The sequence below is a fragment of the Dendrobium catenatum genome, unplaced genomic scaffold, assembly GCF_001605985.2.
Source record: "Dendrobium catenatum unplaced genomic scaffold, ASM160598v2 original_scaffold_117410, whole genome shotgun sequence".
In the NCBI taxonomy this organism is placed as follows: Eukaryota; Viridiplantae; Streptophyta; class Magnoliopsida; order Asparagales; family Orchidaceae; genus Dendrobium; species Dendrobium catenatum.
In genome coordinates, this window is record NW_021435845.1 from 209,977 (window position 1) to 233,763 (window position 23,787).

Sequence of the window (23,787 nt, forward strand, 5' to 3'; positions counted from 1 at the left end):
TTGCAAGAAAGTTACCAATAATTTAGAGAACTGAAGCAAAATTAATTGATGATGTAGTCTTGATTGTAACAATAAAAACTCTTTGATATCAAATTGTTACGAGCCCGAATAGCAAACATTCATTTTCCTGTAAAGACATACTCAACAGTTACCTCTTTAGTTTAAATTCATAATCGATACCCTGAAATTTTGATTGGAGAAGCAGATAGAAATATATATATTTCGTGCCTTAAGATTCAATAATGTATTGGTTTGAGGAACCTGTCGAACCAATCGCTTGCTGCCTTCACCATTGATGCTGTCATTTGATGCCCAATTCCACTTTCAGTTATAAACTGCACAACAGTATTATTAACTGCGAATAAGTGAATGGAACAAAAATGCTAGAACTTCATATAAGAATCCACCTGCTTAACAAAGTTACAACAATTTTGAATAAAAACTACTGAAGTTGTACAGATAAATAGCCGTTAGGAAATTAAAATGATAAGCATGATAGAAAAGCTACAATTTAGAAATGATCAGGAAATCAAATGAGAGAGAAAAAAGTACCTAGTTGTGTTAATAAATTGAAGATGGTCCATCATACCTTGAAGTTCTCAGGGCAGCCGGCCTTCTTGTAAGCCTCTTCTGCTCTAGATATCGGAATATGCAAACCAGCCAGAGGACAGCGAGGATCTTCACCACCTGGTTTTAAAAGAAATAACATTTGTGAAAGGCAGAGATAGAAGGCTTCTTCTCCATGTAGTTATTCAAGTCAAATAATATACTTGATGGCCAAATAGAAGGGGAGACAGTTAAAATAGTTTGTTTATGGAATCCATGTATTTACATGTATAGTTCATCGCACGTGTGGCTTTCAGTTTAGTCCTACATTGAATAATAAAGATATATTGATGTAGAAATATCTGGCCCTTTTCCAAGGACCCTAAGTCTTTGAGTTGAAAATTAGTTTGACAACTGGCCTATATACTCCCAACTAATAGTTGGATCTATGTTTATTTCTGGATACTGTTCAACTTTTCTCAACTTAAGAGGATCATGACTATCATCCTCCTATGTTTATTTTTGCATCTGTCATTTCACATAATCTTTAAACTCAAGATCACAATGATAATTGTGATTTGAAGGAATATGTGGACTAAATTTCATCAACTTTTATAATAATTTATGCATTTATTGAGTATATGAAAAAAAGATTATTAGAAATCATATGGAAGCACTATTAAAAGTCAATTTTTGTCTATGTATTTCACAAAACAAAATTGCTGATATTTGATCTAGATTTAAGTGTTTAAGTTTAGAAATTTATTATTTTACCCCTCTAATTATTTTTCTATAAGTAGGCGTGACTTATATGTGTTTGATGGGAAAAATTGAATAAAACTTTAGATTAGTTTTTCTCCAAAACCCCACTCTCCCTTCTCTCCCTCTCCCTCTCATCCAATAAATATCAAGAAAAATTCCTTCATCCCCAAGAAATCTCAACAAACTGGTATCAGAGCTAGGTAGAGGTGGAGGAAGAGGAAGGTGTTCTTGTAGTCAAGAAAGAGAGATGAGGCAATCGAAAAGGTCTCAGGCAGAGACCGACGGGAGTTGGTAGTGCCACAATAAAGAAGATCGGCACGAGCGAACACGCGTTGGCTTGGCGGACGCACGGGCAGGCATTGCGTGTGAATGCTACCTAGATCGGGTCGGATCGGTCAGGGTGGCAGGCTGGTGGTAGGAAGCGTGCGGGCTCGTGAGGGCCGCGCGGGTGGCGGCACGCGAGGCCGTGGGATCAGGGGCGGGCAAAAGCTCGCAAGAACGCGAACCAGTAGGGTGGAGGTTTGAGTCACACGTGGACGGCGGAGTCAGGTTGGAGGCCTGTGTAGCGCAGGGTCGAGTCGCTCAAGCAGGGAGCGTCAAGGTGCACAGGCAAGGTCGCGGATGGCACAGGTTCCATGAGTGCAAACAAGTAGAAGGCAGGCGGATGGAGTCGGGTCGCGGGAGGCTACATATGTGGGCGCATAGGCACGTGGGTCAAGAGATGAGGCTGGAGTTGGACCATGAGGCTGGGCTAGGTGCAGTTCATGGGGGATCTGGCGTGGTCGGGGCTGCAGGGATTTCGGACGGGTTTTCGATGCGAGCTTTGTAGGGTCGTGCAGGTGTTGTTCACATGGGAGATCATGAGGGCGGGGTGGAATAATCAAGGGTTTGGAGTGGTAGAGAGAAAGAAGACAAGAGTTGATTGGTGGAAAGGAGATCTGGGATGTTGGTCAAAGCACAAACGGGTTTGTGGTGAAAAGGGGCAAAACCAAATCAGGTTGGATGCTGAAAGTCCAAATCACAAGAGGCGTGTATGGCACAGGTACGCATTGCGTAGGTGTGGACACTGTACAGGGCACACGAACCGCTCTGCGGGCTTCGAGGTCGTGATCGTAAGCAGGTGGAGCCTCAGGTTGAAACAGCGTGTTAGACAGGCATATTGGAGGCCAAGGATGCCTAGGTGCAAGTAGGCGGGCCATTTCTTGGATGTAGTTCTTGATGGAAGCAGCTCTAGGTCCATACCGGGAATCAACGAGATCTCTTGTTCAATTTTTTTCTATTTAGACATTATAAATCTAGGTCAATGTGGAGATTGTTAATATTTGATCTAGATTTAAGTGTTCAAGTTTAGATTTTAATATTTTGCCCCTCTAATTATTTTACTATAAGTAGGGGTAACTTGTATGTGTTTGATGTGGAGAATTGAATAAAGCTTTAGATTAATTTTCCTCCAAAACCACTCTCTCCCTTCTCTTTGTCACGACCTAGCCCAGAAGCTTGAATTAATCAGACAGGAACAGACGGTCGGACTGTAGATTAAATTTTTATTTATTAAAACTATATCTAATACATTGAAAGAGACTAAAATAAAATAAAAAATTAATGTAAAAAGAATTAGATAAAATCATGCATACTCACCTTGATTCGTATTGCTTGTTTTTATTGTCCTTGCTCTGACTTCAATATAGTACCTATAATAATATATAATTTCATAAGGTTATTTTAACTTATATCATATTTCTCTCTAATTAGTTATATATGAATTTTAATTTAATCATCATTAATTTATAATATTGACATATTTAATAATTTCTCATTTTAACTTAAAATAATCTCTTTAAAATTAATAATTTAATTAAATGAAATATCTCATATGCTCACTCTTTAATCTCGGCTTGGGGTCGGCACAGACAGAGAAGAGGTTTGGGAGTTGGTCGGAGCAATGTAATTACAGAGGAGCCGAACCAATCAACATTAACCAAACCCTATCACCACAGCTGCATTCGGCCTCGATCCGGCCGTGCTCGCCGTGAATCCGTCGCTCGTGCACACGATCGTGAACTCGCTGCCGCAGTAATTTGAGCACTTGCGAGATCATTGGATGCATTATACGACAGGGGTTTCCGATGCCCGAGCTGAGAACGAGCGGATGATCGACGAACTCTGGATTGCCGTATGATTGATGCTTTATGATTAGCCAAACCTGGCTGAAAGGGCGGATTCTTCGCTTGCTCATTGTATATGTAACGGCTCCCCAATCTCAAAACCATTTGGAGGTTAAAGATTTCCCTTTCATCTCTCTCTCCGTGAAGATGAAAATTTTATATAATATAATGTCGTAGCTTCCGATCTAATGTCGTAGCTTCCGATCCCTTAGGAAGGGAATGTCGTCGGAAGAGCAGAGTCGAGCAACCAAGAGGGAGCCGGATGAAGAAGCACGAAAGGGAGAAAGTTCTTTCACAGCCGGCGAGCTCCAGTTATTGGTCCCGATCAAGCTATCGTAACTTCCGATCCCACAAGAAAGGAAAGTCGTCGATCGAGCGAGAGAGAGCGAGCGAGAAAGATCGGGAGAGGAAGGGAGGCCGAACGCTCTCGCCTCCTTTTAACGACGTGCGGAGACACGACACCAGTCGTGAGCTGGATGCCGCCGCCGGAGGGAACTACAGTGAAGGTGGTTGTTGAGAGCGACGGGATGGGACGGCATGAATAACGGAGTGGTAGATAAGTAAATATTAATGTTTAGGTGTTAGATATGTATTTTCAATAGTTTTAGATATTATGTATGTAAAAATCCCTGCATTTAATCCTAACCCATTTGAAAGCCTTTTCATTTTGAAATCTTAATTATATTCTCATGACTCAGAAACAATGCTTAAGAAATTTTTTGGATGTGCTTAATTGGTAATCAATGATTTTAAAAAGTCATGAAATTATGCATGGCACTAGTTTTAATAATATTAAGGAGCAGAGATGGTTTCGATCCTGCATCTAAAGATCATAGAATCACTAATTTATTGAGTGGACTAACCATTCCTTTATATTTCTACTTTTAACTCCACCATCTTATACCGTATTCAAATCCAAGTTCTTTTTTTATTCTTTTTGGAAACATGTAAAAATGCTTAAAGATTAAGTTTTATCAAATTTTATAATAATTTAACTAATCATCAAGCATATGAAGAAATAAGAATGATCAAAAGACATATATAAGCTCATTTAATTGTGGAGTATTATTGTGACGTTAAATGGGTTTTATATAGATCAATCTAATTAACTTAGAACATTTTATCTCCCCATCTATTTTGAATTAGAATAATGTAAATACCGTGTATAATAAGCTGAGGACGTGGAGCGATAGCAGGAATTGTATCGGGGGAATCAAATTGTGAAGCTAGGCCTGGAGCAATTCTGTCCCACACCTGATAATAACAAAGAATAGCAGATACTCATGAACAAACAGTAATGCCATCAAGATATGCTTTGACATTGATCATATTTTAATGCGCAAAATAAACAGGAGATTATGATTATAAAGTCTAACCTTTTCTACCACCTCTTTATCAATAACACTCTTGCCTAAATCAATCCTTGCTTCTGCATGAGGAAATAGGGAAAATTTTACTCCTCGAATAAAACCAGAGTGAAGAACACCAGGCAACAATAAAAATAACATAAACTACAAATGCCAATAATGCTATTAAAATCACATAGAACTGACTGGCGACATTGATTGGTGAAAGGTGTGCAACTTTATCTTAAAAATGCTAAAAAATCCCAAAAAATTAAAAATCACATAGACTTAGAATGAAATGCAGCGAAGACTCGTGATAATGAAAAATAGCTACTTTCATTTATGCAATCAAAGGTAATATGATTAGTTGATTACTATGTTCAAGCATAGTAAAGTTTCCTAATATGTAAGTTCCGAATCAAGCCAACCACTAGTATGGCAGCAGGCAAACATGCAATATATACTTTGTAATGCAACCTTCAAAGACAGGTTTGATGCTATCAACCCGAGCTTGCCATTTATCATTGTCCATAGCCCATTGAAATCCCTAGAAGGATACAATTGAGTAGATGTGAATAAGCTTGTGACCAACACATAATCAACACTTAGCTTCATTTGGGACGACTTTCTTTCTGCTTCTTAAAATAGTTTTCTAGTAAAAATTTTGTACTAGAAAGCTGCTTTAAGAAGTAAAAAAAAAAAGCCATCCCAAACGAAACCTTAAACGAGCAGAAGCAGCAAATTTTGATCAGCAAACCTGAACACCAATTATAGGGACAACAACAGAATAGCGATGGTCAGCTGCAGCAGCAAACCAAGCATGCATACCTAAATTAATCAAGTTTAATACAAGTTTCAAAATCAGATTCCAACCCATTTAAACTTTATATATTCCAAGAAAGATCCACCAAACCTCCAAGGGATTCTCCAGTAATTCCAATCCTACAAGGATCAACATCCTCTCGTTGCACAAGGTAATCTGCCAACTTTATCAAGTCCCATACCTGCCAGAACCAAAGTATTGCACAGGTTGGAAAGCCATTGATTTAAATGAACTCCAAAGCACTAAAAAAGTAAAAGGGTATGTGATTACTGTATCAAATATGAAAGGCATAGTGTCTCCATTTTTCCAGGATGAAATTAGAGCCTGTTACAGAGCTGACATTTAAGGTAAGCTTATAATGAAACAATCAAATGAAAAAAAAAAACAAAATGCATTATACAGATTTATCAGTTAAAAATAAACTTTTTGATTACTAGATCCAATGTTCTATATGTTCTAGAGGAAAAAAGTAATGCAAACTGTTTAGTTACTTCTTGATATGTTGTTGTGCTGCTTGCTCTCTCACCATGGTAGCGGGAATCAATGGCAACAGCAATATATCCCCGCGAAGCATATGCCTGTGTATACAAAATCTCTCAAGTAACCTATCACAATTTTCCGAGTAACTAAATAGCCTACAGATGCAAAGCCAGAGCTACCTCAAGCAAAGGGCGCAACCATTCTTTACATTTGTAGGAGCTATGTATAAACACAATAGCTGGTCTCTTTTTCTGATCACTTTTGTTCATGCTCAAGATCAAGACTGGTAATCGGCCTTGCTCACCTTCCTTTAGAAAAACACCACCCCACAAATTACTGCAAGGAAGCTTATCATTTGTATTTCTATGCAATATAATCTCATAGCTATGGAATCCACCTAATTCCACCTAATCCCACAACATTTGATCACTACATGAAAAACGGAATACTCCTTGCTGAGGGCCTATGTGTTGGCTTTAAGTTAGGAAGAAGTTCTGAAAAACAATGAATTTTCTAGAGATCTAATTAGAAATAAATATATATTTTAAAGCCTGGGCCTAAAATGTGATGTTTTCATTTACACAAACAAACTGACTGAAAGCGAAACCATCGCCTTCTAAAACATACTTTTATATCTTCAAGAAACCAAATGATATCTAAGAAACAATCTATGTATAGGACTAGAAATACCATGTATAGAGTCAAATAATTATAGCAGAAGCAAGGAACTGTGGACTGATGCCATTGATGCTTGATAGCCATAATAACATGCATTATCAAAATAAGCATTCATAAATTTATGCATAGGCAGATCTATAGAGGAGGCGCTGGGGTTCAATGCCCCAATTGGCTAAGCCCAATATCATTAATGTTGGGAAGTAAACCACGCAACAAAATAAACAAGAAAAGAAAACATCAGTGTTTAACGTGAAAAACCCCGAAATTGGGAAAAAAGAACATAGCCATACCATACCAATAATTCCTCTATGAAAAATTGGGAGAAATTGTATAGATCTCTTCTCTCATACTCTCTCTATCTCTCTTCATTCTACACTCAGAACACATAAGGATATACTTTTCAACACACCAAAGGATGCAACCCTTCAAGTGAAATAAGAAAAAAGAGTGAAAAATAACTACTCAACCCAACTTTGAGGTTTGGTGCATCGTAGCGCTCCACTCTCTATCTCTGAGTCCATTTTGTAGCGTCATCGTGCTACAACGCCAGGATTTGTAGTTTCTTAACACTTCAATATCTGTCTACATCCCAAGCCTGGAGCATTGCGGCGCAGTGCGGCGCTTGTATTGATTTTTTTTTTTTTTTTTTTTTTTTTTTTTTTTTGAAGGGTTAGGGGGAGTGCTACCTCTTGCAAACCCCAGCAAACTCGATCGACAAAATGGAGGTTTGAGTCAACAGTACAAAATGATTGATCTACATAATCAGATTCCACATAAAACTAACAATTTTTTTTTTCTCTGTGCCATTCTATTTTTTAAAAGGTATTTTAAAAATTGATGATTCCATTATTAATTATTTTATGCATAAAAATGATATTATAATAGGTTTATGATATCAAATATCACAATTGATGATTCCATTATCACTTTAAATAAGTTTCCATCACATAAATTTATCTTTTTATATTAAAATTTTTAACAGGAAATTTTTTCCAAGCTTATGTATCTTTAGAATGGTCAATTTAAGCCCCCACCGCAGAGTCTATGCCATATGCAAACAAAACAAGGTGGAGCTTAAAACAACATTGAACAGTGAATAATGATCCATTTAAGATCAAAGGAAAATATTGAAAATTGTCCACTTATTTCCAGTAAGAAAAACACAAGAAACCATTACATGTCATCTTTAAAATTTCCAACTAAATTAGAGAACATTTCTCTAGCTAATAAACTTACATTAGAATCAACAATCAGTCAGTAATCTACAGCTACGCCTCTCAATCACCAGTCTAATAAATTAGTCAAACTTAAAGAAACTAGAATAATCCAACATTGAATATCGAACAAAAACTCACCTCAGTTATCAAATATATGTTTTCTTCAAGAAAAACATCCTTGAGGCCCTCAATGTCTTCCTTAGGACAAGATTCCATAACCTATTAAAATCACCCCAGCACCCAAAACAATATAAAAGCAATCAAAGAGTTCATATTTTCCCAATATTTAGGTTACAGGCACTTACCTCCCTGGAACCAAGACGAGTATTCCCCTGATACATGGGATTCTTCACCGGCTTCCCGATCTCGACGGCGACCGGAACTACAAAAAATCAACAAAAAGATTAATAAATCCATGAAAAATAAACAATATAAAATCGCTTAAAATGTGCAAAACAGAGCTCATGCCGTCTGGAGGTGGCCGACGGCGGCTGAGGAGGACTTGAAGGAAGTCCGAGCGGAGCTTCAAGGGGTCGACTTCTTCCATTCTCCGGCGATGGCGACGACCACTTCGGCTTTCACCGACAGCTCGACCTTGCTCGTATTTAAAGCCAGCGACACGGAGGAGGTGTGGGGCCCGAGTGCAGCGGAGATCCATTTTGCTGCGAAGGCTCGGGCGAGAGTGTAAATATGGGAAAATAAAAATTTATTTATTTATTTATTATTATCTGAACGAAGGCGCGGGGCCAAAGTGCCAAACGAATACGGTGGAGTTACCGTTAATTGGATCCGGGAGAGATCCGTATCCGTCCGTCTTTTAATTGGATGCTTCGGTTGTCCAGAGTAACTTTTGGCGTTCTATAGTTTTATTTTATTTTATTTTATTGAATTAAATATTTGAATTTTTTTGTGTAATTTCAGAAATGACAATTAATTGCACATGTAGTCTGGAGTTTGTGCTCATACTTATCTTATGGGAATTCTTATTTGTAGATTAGGGAAAATTATTACGTCCGGATAAAAAATCAGAAATTCGGACGTATACCGAGCAATACTAAGTGCTCGGTACCGAGCTTCAGGTGACGTGGCGCATGGTTATTGATCTCAGGACGCCTTCAGTGTCCGGACGTAATAATTACTCGTAGATTAGGGCTTCATTTTGATGGCTTGATGGCTTTCATATTACTTTTTAAAATAAATTTTTAATACAAAATTTTAATTTTACATTAGAAGGCAACTTATGAAATAGATTTTTAGCATAAAATTCTTTAACAAAAATGTGCGTAAGGTGTTCATAAATTAATCAAAAAGTTATCTTAAATGAAGCCCAAATTTGTGTGAGAGGTTCACAACCCAAGTAAAAATAAGTTTTATTTTATGAAGGATCATGTTAATCACAAAAATTAACAAGAGAAACACACTTATTAAAAAATATAGAAAGAAACCAATTAACAAAAAATAATTGACGCATTCAGAATACGCCAAATGGTTTGACACATACTGAATGTACCAAATATTTTCAAGTGTTTAGCTTAAGAGAGAGAAAAAGGTGGCAGAGTAGAGGGAGAGAGAAAGAGCTTGAGAGAGAGAGAGAGAGAGAAAAGAGGGAGAGATAGAGGGGGAAAATAAAGATTAAAAATTTTCATACAAAAACAAATAAAATTGTTTAAGTATTTTATATATTATTTTAAATATTTTAAATATGAAAAGTAAATAATTTTTATACTAAAATAATATTTTATGAAGCAGTAAGAAAGTTGTCCCAAATAAAATTTTAGTGTATTTTTAATAACTTTTTTATCTATATTTTGAATAAGATGCTTGCAAATTAGGACTATTTTACAATAAATTTTAATATCAACAATAACTAATCATATTGGTAACATATAGTTTTATCCAACAATAGTTAGTAAACTTCATTACATGAAGACGGATAATACCATTAACCATGAGATCATTTCTCTTGGTACAAGAAAGAATAGAATAATGAATTACAAGTAAATTTGAACAAAGGGTAGAACAGAATAATAATACTTATGTTGATCTTCTCCCAAAGAAAGCCCTAGATGTTGCCATTTACATCACATTAATGAAGGAGATTTCACCAAGCCTTAGTTCATAAGCATCAACCTCGCCATCAATAAGGACAATGAAATATGCATCACAATGAATATTTTCAATGAGCATCCTCATCTCTGCCACACTTAACTTAGTATTATGCTTCTTTTTTAATGGCCAACATTCGGCACCATAAAGCATATACGTGAAAAGGTTGGAGTAGCTCCAGTAGAAGATAAGATTAGAGAGAGTCGCCTTAGATGGTTTGGTCACATAAAACGGCGGCCTTCCGATGACCCGACTAGGAGAGTAGAGGTATTAGATTTGACTTATGTTAAGAAAGGTAGGGGTAGACCTAAAAAGACTTGGTTAGAAAATATTAGGAATGACCTTTCTTTATTAGATTTAAACGAGAGTTTGACTTTTAATAGGACAAAATGGAGAAAAAGGATTCATATAGCTGACCCCACGTAGTGGGATAAAAGGCTTGATGTTGTTGTTGTTGTTGTAATGAATATTTTCATGAAGATAATTATAATAGCAACTTCCAAAGGATTAAGGTAAATAATTTTACATTTGATGACATACATGATCCCAATGCATTTTGAATTGGTTTTTTTGTTTACAAATTTTCTATGAAATGCATGAAATGTCATATCATAAATGGATTCATTTTGCGAAGTTGATGATAATTGGATTGACCAAATGATTCTAGTGATATGTTTAAAGTGAAATTAATTGCTTAGGTGAATCCATAAGTATTGCTTAGGTTGAAATGATGTACCACATAAGTGAAAAATATGTACATGTCTATATCATAACTTAGCACTTTGATTATTTCAAAATTTTGGTCATGTGATGCAATTCATCAGAGTAACCTATAGTTGTGATTACTAAATACATAAATGGTTGCAACTAGAATCAAGAGTAAAGTGAACATTTCTTATCTCAAAACTTTAGAAGAAGCTCATTAACCAAGCTTTAGTGATTCTTATAGTTGTGATGATTACATACATCAATTATTTGCAAGTAGAATTAAGAGGAAAGTGAACCTTTAAAATCTTAAAACTTTAGAAGAAGCTCTTTGTTGAGCTTTAGTGATTGAAAGATATCAACATCATAATATTGGATTAATCCACTTGACACTCTTGCATGGACTCAATCCAAATCAATCCTTAGGCCTCCCCATCCACCTAGTAGTTTAGAAAAAATATTAGCAACCAAAAGTACTTCAAGTAATAATACATGCTTCCAATGCAATAAAAGGGTCATTTTGCAAACTATTGTCTACAACATGGCTAATCATTGAACATCACCCCTAAAAAATATTGATCTAGATGATGAGCTATGTTGAGATGTAGTGGAAAATGATCTAATAAAACTACACATGCTCTGCGCGCTCTCAATCACAGCACCAGGCCTCTCCGATCGAACACTTGCACGCATGTGATCCACAACCACATGTCCTGATTCTTTTACGAGTTGTGCTTTCACAATGTCGACCCTTTCAAGCACGCCACCCCTATCTATACCCCCTTCCTCCCACACTCGTGATACCAACCGCGTGTTCGAACTCTGGCATAGGCTCCGACTTAGAGCCCTGCACAGTATTTCATTTTCTTCCAACAAGATCTGATATCACTTGTTAATAATTCTTGAATGAGGAAAAGGATTCTTGGATGAGAGAGAGAATGACAGGGAAAAGGGAGGAGAGGGAGAGATGGATAACATGAATTCCCTTTATTTAATCATCTTGAAGCTTACAAGGGGTTACCCTTACAATGCTTATATATAGGCATTTACATTTGGTGAGATGTCATGAGGATCAACCTAATCTAAAACTGAACCAATATATAAGAATCTCCACCTAGGTCCAATTTTATGATCAAAGAATCACTTGTGCACTTGTTGCGATATGACCGGCTCTCTACACTAACTCCACGAGCAAATATGTTGAGTCAAGCCCAATCTCGTTCACGTTCAACTAGCTTAGTATATTCCAATCTGCAGCTCTAGCTCACGCTCCCGCATGTTCTAAACCACACGTGCATGCGTCCCTCATTGTTCCTCCTGTGATATGCATACTCGTGCCTTATGTAGCTTCAGCTCATGTTCATCATATCCGTGCTTAAGCATCATGCACACTTCAGTTTGCCCTTTTCCAACCTGCGGCTTTGCATGAGCTGCCCATTTAATCTCGAGTTCGCGACCAACCTGTCGCCCTGAGGCTCTTGGTAATGCATCATTTTATCCACTACTTCAACACACCAAATTTGATTGACATTGGCCACCAATATGTCTGAATTCTGACATGGAGACTCCACCTCAAAAGATCTATTTTTTTTAAATCAAGAATAGGATTCATGCCTCCAACGGCCGCTATCATGGCATCCGCTCGTGCCACCCCACCAGGCTGCTCCAAATGGCCTCCCTGCTCCCGCTCCTTTATCTAGAGTGAAATCACATGCGACACTTGCTCAAAATATAGGCATTTACATTTGGTCAGATATCTTGCGGATCAACAAAATCTAAAACCTGACACATACACGACAGTTTTCAAAGGCACCTGAAATACCTTTGGAGCATACAATGATAGTATTCTCATCCAAGAAGGTCATTTTATGACTTATTTCAATGAAAAACAATTTGATGCATGACAGACACTATTCCACTTTCGATAGAGTTATTATATTCTATTCAAATTTTTGCATCATTAGTTTCACTGGACAAAAATTTTACTTTTTTTTTTAACCAGCAAGCTTACAATTTATCCAATCACAAAAGAAGTTTAGTTTTCATTATTCAAATTATATTGAGTTTTTACAAGAACATTCATTTGTCTTCTCACATGTAATTATTTAATTATTGTTAAAAACAATGCATATTACTTTTCCTAGTTTCAAGCGATTAAAAGTGGCTATCTTTTCATGCACTGACTTTCACACAATTTTTTCATGAGTTTCTTACAAGAAAATTGTCTATTGGTGGAGTAGATTCAAATGTTCGCCATGATAAGACTATCAATATCTTAGAGATGTCGATTTTATGTGCCCTCTGTCAAGCACAGTGTTGCTAGAGTTGTTGACCATTATAGAACCCTTTTATTGAGCAAAATTGTAAGTATAGTACTGAATTGTATGCTCCTTTTGATTGTTATTAAAGAGCCTTGGTATATGATATAAGTTTTAACTTTGCATTATGACTACTTAGGAATGCACATGATTATGATTCTATCTTTATGATAGTCGATACATTCTCAAAGATGACCTATTTTATTTCTTGTTTCAAATCTACGTACCGGTGCTTCATATGCCTCTAAATTGATCTTCGGGAATGCAATTTATTTTCGTGGACTCTCGCTCTCTCTCTCTCTTCTAATCATGATGTTGAATTTCTCAACTATTTTGGAAGACAATGCAAAACTTTATGGAAACTAACTTGAGTTTACATCACCCTTTCAACCTCAAATTGAATGGTAAACTGAAATGATGAATAGAAACTTGAGCAATTCTTTTACATGTATTCTTGGATTTGGCTTGGTTGTGGCTCTTTAGTTAATGTATGTAACCATGTAAGGATTCAATGCAATTATAAACCTCTAACTTTTAATCAAGGAAAAGTTCTCTGATTAATTGCGTCAAAACTGTTTTGGTGACTCTGTATAATTCCAATTTCTTTAATGCAGTAGTTTTAATCAAGCTATTGACTATATTGTGCGCATTAAGTTTTATTTGAGATAGTTTTTTTAATTCAAAAATTTTGAAAAATTTTTCATTCAAAATTTTTTTGTTCAAGAGAGCTTCTTCATAAAGCATTAAGAAAGTTGTGCTTTATGAAATAGTTTTTTAGTATAATTTGTTTTAAACTATCCTGAACGAAGCCTAAGACGGCTTTCTTTTTGCTTATTGAAGTAGCTTTATAGTTCCAAAAAATTATCTTTCGTACTAGAAAGCTGCCTCAAGAAGCATTAAGAAACCGTCCCAAACAAAATCTTATGCTTCATTTGAGACAACCTTTTTACTGTTTCTGAAAACAGCTTTAGAGTATAAAAAATTTAACTTTTGTACTAAAAAACTATTTTAAGAATCAACAAAAAGTCGTCCCAAACGAAGTCTTTAAGCTTTTTTAAAAGCATGAAACAAGAAGGATCTTTCTTTTTGATATGCAAGGAAAGCTATTTGCCATTTGAAATTTCTTTTCCTTCATTTGTGGATGCTGAAAGGTCAAATAAAATATCTCTACTATCCAATACAAGCTTTGGCTTTTCATCTCATAGGAATTATGGAAATAATTTTTAATTTCATTTGAATGTCACAGCCGTTCATGTGGTGTTTATTGCTTTGTAACCCTAAATCATAAGAAACAGTGGTATTTTATTTTGCTGATATAGTGGTTAAAGATAGAGCGTGCTAGCTGTTTGTTTTATAAGCCATTTTATTCAGACAATTGGCTAAACTTGACAGCATTTGAATTTCACAGGCTCTACAGTTGTAATTGACAGTACTCTGCTGTTTTTTCTTCCTTTCATAGTTGATTTTACTCATTCTTTTCAATTAAAAAGGATCGTGATGATCATGAAGCCATGATTGTTTGCCATTCGTTTTCTAAAACCAGTTTTTTTTATTGCGGATTTGACGTCAGATGTTGCTGTTAGCTTGGTTGATTTGGGCTTTGAGGAAGTAAAAAAAAAAGTAAAAAATGTGAGCATTGAGCATTTTTTTATTATTGGGTGATTGAAAGAAATATTTCTATTGAAATGCAAAATGATTTGCGGTCATCCATACTTAAGGAGCTATGTGGTCTGAAATGAAAGTTGTGTAAAGTATTAAATATACCGGGATTTTAAAAATATTTGTACTTTATTCAAAGCAAAAGAAATCCATAATAAAATTTTGATGTGTTTGAAATATGTCATCTAGTGTAATTTTGATATTTTTGAAAATTATTAGATTTTGGAGATTTCTAAATATACCATAATGACTTGTCATTGTCGTTCGCGGTCGCCATCGCCCATCACCTTCTTCTACACAGTTGGCCAACATAGAAATATTTTAAGTATATGACGTTAACCTTTGTGGAAGAGGTCGGATTAAATTCACTTGAGATTAATTGTACTTTGATTGGGAGGAGGTGAATGTCATGTGGATTCCAAAGTAGAGGTGAATAATTGTTTGTCTTTAAATCATTACTGCCCTTTCGAGGTCATGATTGTGACCTTGCCCAAGAAGTATAAATCATATTTGTAACTATATGTAGAGTTCGATATTCGCTTTAGACTTCCTTAAAACATTACTTATATTTGGTAGAAGTTTTAAGAAAAAAATAGTTGTTAGCAAGATTTTCTTGAATTGTACAGAAATATTGTATTTAAGAATTTCACTACAATCATGTCTGATATTGACATGAATATCCCTTCGATGTTATAGCCAAGGTTGCCCCCAATCTTGATTTGTTTTCTATGAAATTGATGCAATAATGAATAAAAGAAGGGTGTTTTATGATTAGAACCTTACATGGTATGTTGTCTTTCGACATTATTACTGAAGGGTTGTCCTACTACAAATATTCTCAGAATGTTGATGTGAATGACTTTTTTAAGTTGTAACGAGCGCTAATTCATCAGCCAAGATTCGTTTCCTACAAATAGGCCAAACTATTACGTACTAGAATATTTATAATGGTAGAGAGAGAGTCTAACATCTTAAAATTGTATGGAGATCCAACACACACATATTTTGAATAAGAGTTGTAAGAGATCTTTTTTTTTTATGTGGAAAATCTAAAAAAGAGAAAAAACATGGACATTTGCCCAATTTAAATGATTCCACTAGTATTTATGGTCGATTACAAATAATGTCATTTTCTATATTTGTGGAGTGTGTGATAAAATACAATAGACATACAACATATAGAATGCATTTTGTTGTGAAGTTAGAATAGCCTTGTAACGTGGGTGATATTTTTAAGAAATCGTTTATTTTTTGTTTGGTTGTTCTCCCTAGAGGGGAGATAAGAGATGAATAAGTTCAGTACAAATCATGTTATTGATATCAGGAGTTAAAGTTGATATCACCAATGTGCATCAATGTTAGAGGCAATGACTTGCAATGACATTGTTTGCAAAAATAGTGATGAAGTCAATTGTCATTGGTGTCGCCAAATAATAATGATTAAATGATTGTAATTTGAGGAGGTGGTCAGAACATCATAGTTAGGTGATGGTGGATTGTAGTTGGACGGCAGTGAATTGAAGTACTATAATCTAATTGTATTTTCTATATGTAAGAAACCAATCGACCCTCACACCAGTGGTGCATGCCAATAAAGAGAATAATGAAATTGCTTTTATTTGTGTTTGCTTTTCTATCTCGAATGAACCTAAAACAACTCAACATGTTCAACACACAAATATAATTAAGTCACACATCTAGAACCGCAATAGCATCTTGTTTGGCAAAAATCTGCATCTCCTAAGAAAATATATGGCCTTGCAATTTGCAAAGCTTCTTGCAGAGATTGAGTCTGTGACAATTCAGATGCCATTCGTGGTTGAAGAGCGAGGTGTAGGAAAATCATAGAGGATGAAATATGAATTAGGGCATGGTTTAGGAAATTTATTGAAATTCACAATCGGTCCATAATACCTTTTTTATTTTATTTTCATATGGCCAATTAAGGCAAACTCACACACACTAACATGCTAGATTCGAACCCAAGACCTCTTAGTTAGTAGCCAAATCTCTCAAGCAACAGATCAAGTTGAGTTGTGTACCGATCTTGAATGTCTAATTGTAAATCTCATTAAAAAAAATCTATAATGAAGGGATTTGCTCAACAGAATTTGAACCAGCCCAATAAATAGTCAGATTTAGGCACAACAGTCAGACACCTAAAGCTGGCACAACCCAAGTGTATTTCTAGCTTTGGCTTAGGCCTAAGTAAGTTTACTTTGCCTAGCTCAACCTGGTTGATCTAAAGTTTTCGGGTGTATTTTGATTACTTTGGATTACCCCATCGATTCGATCAAAATCTAATATAATAGATTGATTTATTGAATCGAGTTGAACTTGAGCAATCATTTTTATTCTCTCGAATCGACCTAAAGCAACTCAACATGTTCAACACACAAATATAATTAAGGCACACATCTACATACATATTTATACTCACTTAAATCCATGGGCTAATGCACTCCTTAAAATTACCATGCATGAAGTTTTTTTTTTAATCTTTTCGTTATGCTTTTTTATGTGAGTTTTGTTCTTTATTGTATTCTATGATAAATCCCTTCATATTGTTGGGATAGAGGACAAAATCTCTTTTCTCTGTAATAAATGTTCTTTACAACCCCTTCGGGGTATTACCTATTCTCATAAATTGTTAGATTTCTTAACTAAACAGCTAAAATAATAATCACAATCGATCTTTGACTTCATTTGAGACGACTTTTTTTGTTATTTTTTTAAACTTTTGTATTAACAAGTTGTTTTAAGAAACAGTAAAAAAGTCATCCCAATCGAAATCTTTTTATTACGAGAGATTATTATGTGTGGTCTGGACCGATGCTACATCCAGTTTTTGTGAGTGTTCACAGCAACTGTGCTTTTACTGTGTACACTCATAAAAATCTGACAGTTCTCTTGTCCCGACTCCACACATAATAATCTCTCTTAACTTATTATGCGGGGTCGGTTATATGAGTCATTTTCTCTTAATGTGTCTCATTTTTCTAATAAAAATTTATTTCTAATAATTTATAGTATATCTTTTTAAAATATGATAAAGAGTAAGTGCGATACTACACGAATAAAATTTATAGAACATAATAAAATTTTATTGATTCAAACTGATATCATATTAAAAGGGGTACGTTTAAAATTTACTTTAAATTTTTTATGTTATCTTTTTATTTTGTTTAAATATATTCTAGTTTTTATAAAAAAAATTTTGAATAAAATTTTTTATTTTAATATCATAATATTATAATATATATTTTTAATCAATGCTGCCTGCACTCCCAAATTAAAGAAAATACATAAGTAAGCTGAGAAATTAAACCGGATTTATTTTTTATAAATTAACTGAACAAACCTACGGCAAGTAATCATGTATGCAATGGCTTCGATTCGGAGTGCCGTGTGTCTTAATTCATTCAGGTATTTTGTCGGGCTAATTTTTCATAATTATTTAATATTATCTAATTGTTAAATTTTGATGTTAATTCTTTTATTGATTGATTTTTGTCATAAATTTACATTGTCAATTTAAATTTTCTTCCAGCTACAATGGTTCGATTTATAAATAGTTTCGATAAATTGGTTAATTGCCGGTCTTACAGAGATTAATATTTTATTTGCAACCAAAGACAAAGCTTTATGACAAAGGTTTATTTTCTTATCGGCATTAAGATACTGAGAGATAGAGTTCAACTGTTTGCAGCCACCGCTGGCCACCACTTGTTGTCATCGGTCAACCGCCACCCACCACCTCCCAGCAACCCACCAGCGACCACCATCGCCAACGGCTAACCGCCGCCAGACACCACCAGCCACCACTACCAACCACATACTACCGAATTACCATCACCGTTGGCCACATTGTTGCCAAGTTAACCTACGACCATTATCATTTTTGTAATTTACATTGCATTCATTTTACTTCAAACTAAATAAAAATAAAAATCTCATACATTCCTTTTACACTCATTCAAACTACTCAAAAGTATTCATTTTGCATTGTATTCCTTTCACACCATATTTATTTTACATTGCATTCCTTTTTCATGAAATCAAACAACCCCTTAGAATGAAAGATTATTTACCAAACATAGCTCCCATTAGCGAGGGCGACAAATTTAGTTTAAATCAATGCTCAAAAAATGACTTCGAGATGGAGGAAATGAGAAACATTATATATGTTTTAGTTGTTGGTAGTAGCTTGATGTATGCATAAGTTTACATAAGACTTGACATAACATTTGTAGTTGGGATATAGGAAGATATTAGAATAATCCAAGTAAATAGCACATGAAAGATGCAAAGAAGATGTTGAGGTACCTTCAATGTACCAAGAAATACATGCTTATTTATAGGTAGATTGATAGTTTGGAAGTGACTAGCTACGTTGACTCTAACTTTGCTGGCTATTTTGATTCCCATAAATTAACCTATGGATATATCTTTATGTTTGTTGATTTAGTTATATCTTGGAGGAATTCTATAAGAATTTGATTGCTACTTCTACTATGGAGGTTGAGATTTCTGAGGCTATCTCCCATGATGTATATATTGTTAGGATCTTGGAAGATGTTCTTGAGAGAGAGAGAGGGAAGGAGAGGGAGACAGCAATTTGGGAGGAAATACAAATTAGCTTGACTAGATTTTTCTCCAACTCTTACATCAACCCAAGGCCTCTATTTATAGAGCATTACCAAAGTGTGATAACATGCATGAGCAAAAAAGCCTAAAACTAAAACAACTCATAACAATCTCCACCTTGATTTAGTTTTACAAAAACCAAAGAACCACTCGTCACAAGAACTCGAACTTATTGCAATCCAACAGATCGCCCTGGAAACCCGTGCACACTCCTACATGCGACTTCGCACGATCCACCCGCCAATCCCAAGTTCCGACCATCTTGCATCCACGAGGTTCTTGATGCTTCAACATGCTCCTATAATTCTCCACCTTGATCGAATTCAAGATCAAGAGTCTCTCTCTCCGCCTCTGCAGCTGTCTTCCGGACTCCACCTGAATCTAAGACTCCACCTCAAAGAAGATCTGATATCTTCTTTAAAGATGTGAGCCTGACCGAATAGCACGCACACCACATCAAGAATTGAATCTCGTTTTACACTGGTGCAGCACCAACTCGATCAGCTATCCGACCTCAATACGTCTTCTGTACAGAGTCCGACTTCACTCGCACGATCTGCCTCCGGTACCAACCGCTCTGGCCCGCTCAGAACAAGGCTCCCGTGCTCCAAGCCATTGCAGCGTTTGCCAACGCAAAACTCCTGCGCATGTATCATGCACGCAGACCTCCCGCTTCCCAAGGTCTTCACGCAAGAACTTGACGTCTAGCCTTCTTGGCCTGTGACACTGGCAGCCCGACGCTCCTGACCTCCCAGCCGGAGGATCCCAGCCTACCTCCACCTCCGGCCTGACCAGCCGCCTGAAGCCCCGCTCACATCAGCGCACACCATCCGCTCCACGTTACAGCCGATCTCCTTCCTCCCGATTTCGCACGTCCGTCAGTTCCATTCGCCGAGCCAGCAATTCTCATTCTGGTCGCAAATGTCACGGAAATTCTCCTCTCTTGCTTGACTGAAAGAACTTCCTCATGATAGATGATCCATTGACTAAAGATGCCACAATCATATAGGTCATAATCATTTTGGTTGATTTTAGTATATGGATGAATATTATATCTGTGAGATAATCCATGCTCTTAGAAAACTTGGCATAATGATCCATCAATCTTATTTCTTAATATAGTAATGATGAAATATTTGAACCAAATAGGACAATATTAGCTTTTATAAATAAGTTGTATAACTTATTATATTTTGAAAAGTCAAAATTATGATCCAAATTTCCATCCAAAAGTAAAAAATGTAGATAATCCTTTTTTGGCTATTAAATCTTTTTTCTTATTATTAAAACTACTAATTCTTATCTTAAAATTTTCTATGATTAAAGAAGTTATATATAATTATATATACATATATATGAAAAAATATAAATATATGAGGCTTTTTGGGTTCATAAGCCTTCAATCTTCTATCCAAAATCATTTCTTTTATTTGATTCTGTAAAATTTTATCTAGAATAACATTTTATGTCTATTTGAAATATTTGCTACTTTGTATTATCTATGAACCAACAGATGTCTTGGCCGTTTTCTTTCAAATTTTCGGAACAAGTAGAAGTCTTGACATATTGAAAGCGACTCCAGCAAAGAAAAATTATTTCCTGAACTCTATTAATCACCGAACTCCAAATAACTTGTCGATAAGCACAAGAAAACTTTCTATACGGCCGGCAATACTTACAAGATATATTCATCACATTAAGGTCTTCTTTTCCATGTTTTAAAAGCTGAAAAGTAAGAAAGATTCATCACTTTCTACAGAAATGGAGAGTCACAGGCATGGCGTTGATAGTTGGCCGACCAGCCCGGAATCTGATGGCCAAGAGCAAAATTTCCATAGCTTGCAGCGTGAAACTCCACAACCAGTTCCTTTCCCTTCAAATAGTCATCATCCACCTGAGGCCACTGTGAACCCAGTGGCTAACTCTTCTGATTCTTTTCAACCAAAGATGCAGCTGCCCTCGCCGCCGGGGAGGCGGCAGAGGATGGCACAGATCGGACGACCTTGGACGTCCACAATCTATGATTGTGGATTGGATGGAACAAATGGTAATGATTTTTAAAACTGTAAATAAAATATTGAGTACACTTTGATGTTGTATGTCATGGATAATCTGATCAATCTTCTTTTGCTGCAGCCACCATGACAGCCTTATGCCCCTGTGTAACCTTTGGCCATATTGCTGAAATTGTCGACGAGGGCCAAACCAGTAAGAAAAATACAAATTTTATTATTTGCATTCCTTTTTATAAACAACAATATTTCATTGATGCAATGCATTTTCTCTTCCTAATATCTTCATTAATTTTAATGGAAGGTTGCACTTTGGGAAGTTTGATGTACATGCTTCTGGTTCCTGCTCTCTGTAGTTGTTGGATTGTGGCTTCAATCTACAGAAAAAAATTGAGGAAAAAGTATAGCTTGGTCCAGGCTCCAGCTGAGGACTGTATTCTACATTTCTTTTGTCCTTTCTGTTCTTTATGCCAAGAATTCAGAGAGCTTAAAAGAAGAGGAATTGACCCTGCTCTTGGTAACTACCATAACCAATTATTTATTCCTTTTTTTTTTGTGGAGACATTTGGTTGCTTGTGGATTTATAAAACATTTTAGAAATGATTAAGTTAATTGATTCGTTATTTGATTGATGTAAATAATTCCAAGTCAATAAGAGGTTTTGATCTTTCAGAATCCCCAAATGTAATAATTTCATTTTCACAAACAAAACTAATGAAGGCAAAGCAAAACTATCAAATTCTTTAACTTTTTTTTCCATTGCTTGTCGATCGAAAGACTGTTTTTTTGCGAAAAGATTTTGAATTTATAAATAGAGTTGAAAATTAATGTTCATTGATAACTGCAGAATCTAATAAATTTATTGTTTTGTAAAATATAATTTTTTCCTTCTTATTTTGTTTAGGTTGGATGGGTTATCTTGCGAAGCAGCACGAAGAAACACTTACCATACCACCAAAGAGCCAGATGATGAGTATTTGAACGACACCAGTGTTACACTTTTAAGGCTTCATTTGGGACGACTTTTTTATTGCTTTCTAAAACGGAGTTTTAGTACAAAAATAAAAAATTTTGTACTAAAACTCCGTTTTAGAAAGCAGTAAAAAAGCCGTCCCAAACGAAGCCTAAATTTCCTGCACAAAAGACTCAAATCCTGTATTGGAATACAGAGATACTTAATTTAATTGTTTCAGTCTGAATATTTGGTTTAATTCATGTTTTTATTCATCTTCAATAAAATTTGGCTTGATTCAGTATGATGAAATATATTTGCTTCTTTTAGATCTGCAAGGATCGGATGTTTTGGAACTCCATTGTCATTTTTGTGTAGCATTAAGCATTACAGTACAGTAAAATGCTTTATGTTTGCGATTTTCAATAAGATAGAGAAGTAGGTGGTGAGCTTCACGGTCAACAAAACTGGCCAAGAACAGTTTACACCTTTCTTAAGAATCGCAACTTCAACGCTTGAACAACGTGATGTAGTAGTGGAAGCAGGTTTAAGAAAAAAGATGCAATTCATTAGACTTCAAATGGTTCTTTAATCAGTGGGGTCAACTTTGGGCCTACTATACAACAACAACAACATCAAACCTTTGTCCCACTACGTGGAGTTCACTACATGAATCATTTTTCTTCATTGTGTCATGTTAAAAGTCAAATTTTCGTTTACATCTAATAAAGAATGATCATTTCTAATATTTCCTAACCAAGTCTTTTAAGGTCTACCTCTACATTTATTAACATAAGTCAAATCTAATAACTCTACTTTCCTAATCGGATCATCAGAAGGCCGCCGTTTTATGTGACCAAACCATCTAAGGCAACTCTCTTTAATCTTATCTTCCACTGGAGCTACTCCAACCTTTTCATGTATATGCTCATTTCGTATCCTATCTCTAAAGATAAAGCCACTCATCCACCTGAGCATCCTCATCTTTGCAACACTTTAACTTAGTATTATGCATCTCTTTTAATGGCCAACATTCAGCACCATAAAGCATTGACATTGGGCCTACTATAAAACAAATAAAATTTTGCTACTTTAAATTTACCAATTGTAAGCAAATAGTTGCACAGATAATGACATGTGGAAATGCAGGAAATCTGTACAATATTAAATAAAACATTGCCAAAATCTTCTCTTGAGTTTGATTCGTTTATTTAGAGAGTCTAATACAAAATGTTCATGAACATGAAACCTATTTGACATAGCGAAGGAGGCGCTTGACTTGTTTATAGTGGCACTCAAGAGATAGGTGCAAAGTGATCCGATAAGTTATTTGTATGTTGTTAGATTAGAGAAAGGTGGATTAGGTGCAGA

The 23,787-nt window shown here is 35.6% G+C and overlaps 2 protein-coding genes across 2 annotated transcripts; one reads left to right on the plus strand and one right to left on the minus strand.

Annotated features, from left to right (window-relative positions):
- Positions 1 to 8,693, minus strand: LOC110109084 (putative esterase YitV). Its single transcript, XM_020839986.2, has 13 exons — positions 8,486 to 8,693; positions 8,323 to 8,399; positions 8,156 to 8,236; positions 6,302 to 6,430; positions 6,134 to 6,220; positions 5,913 to 5,966; positions 5,733 to 5,823; positions 5,577 to 5,647; positions 5,297 to 5,366; positions 4,850 to 4,902; positions 4,634 to 4,727; positions 590 to 687; positions 1 to 335 (listed from the first exon to the last, which is right to left on the minus strand). Exons 1-13 carry the CDS (start codon positions 8,673 to 8,675, stop codon positions 237 to 239), a joined length of 1,194 nt encoding a protein of 397 aa, XP_020695645.1. The 5' UTR covers positions 8,676 to 8,693; the 3' UTR covers positions 1 to 236.
- Positions 8,694 to 21,156: 12,463 nt separating this feature from the next.
- LOC110109082 (protein PLANT CADMIUM RESISTANCE 4-like) lies at positions 21,157 to 21,789 on the plus strand. The gene is made up of 3 exons (XM_028692073.1): positions 21,157 to 21,499; positions 21,589 to 21,660; positions 21,785 to 21,789. Exons 1-3 carry the CDS (start codon positions 21,214 to 21,216, stop codon positions 21,787 to 21,789), a joined length of 363 nt encoding a protein of 120 aa, XP_028547906.1. The 5' UTR covers positions 21,157 to 21,213.
- Positions 21,790 to 23,787: the final 1,998 nt, after the last annotated feature.

Excerpts from the sequence above, each read along its gene's own strand:
- LOC110109084 (XM_020839986.2), bottom strand. The coding sequence starts at position 8,675 with ATGGATCTCCGCTGCACTCGGGCCCCACACCTCCTCCGTGTCGCTGGC. Across the intron at positions 4,903-5,296 it reads CATCAAACCTGTCTTTGAAG|AAGCAAGGATTGATTTAGGC; the intron begins GTTGCATTACAA and ends TTCCTCATGCAG. Across the intron at positions 336-589 it reads GCTGCCCTGAGAACTTCAAG|TTTATAACTGAAAGTGGAAT; the intron begins GTATGATGGACC and ends ACTGTTGTGCAG.
- LOC110109082 (XM_028692073.1), top strand. The coding sequence starts at position 21,214 with ATGGAGAGTCACAGGCATGGCGTTGATAGTTGGCCGACCAGCCCGGAA. Across the intron at positions 21,500-21,588 it reads TGGATTGGATGGAACAAATG|CCACCATGACAGCCTTATGC; the intron begins GTAATGATTTTT and ends CTTTTGCTGCAG.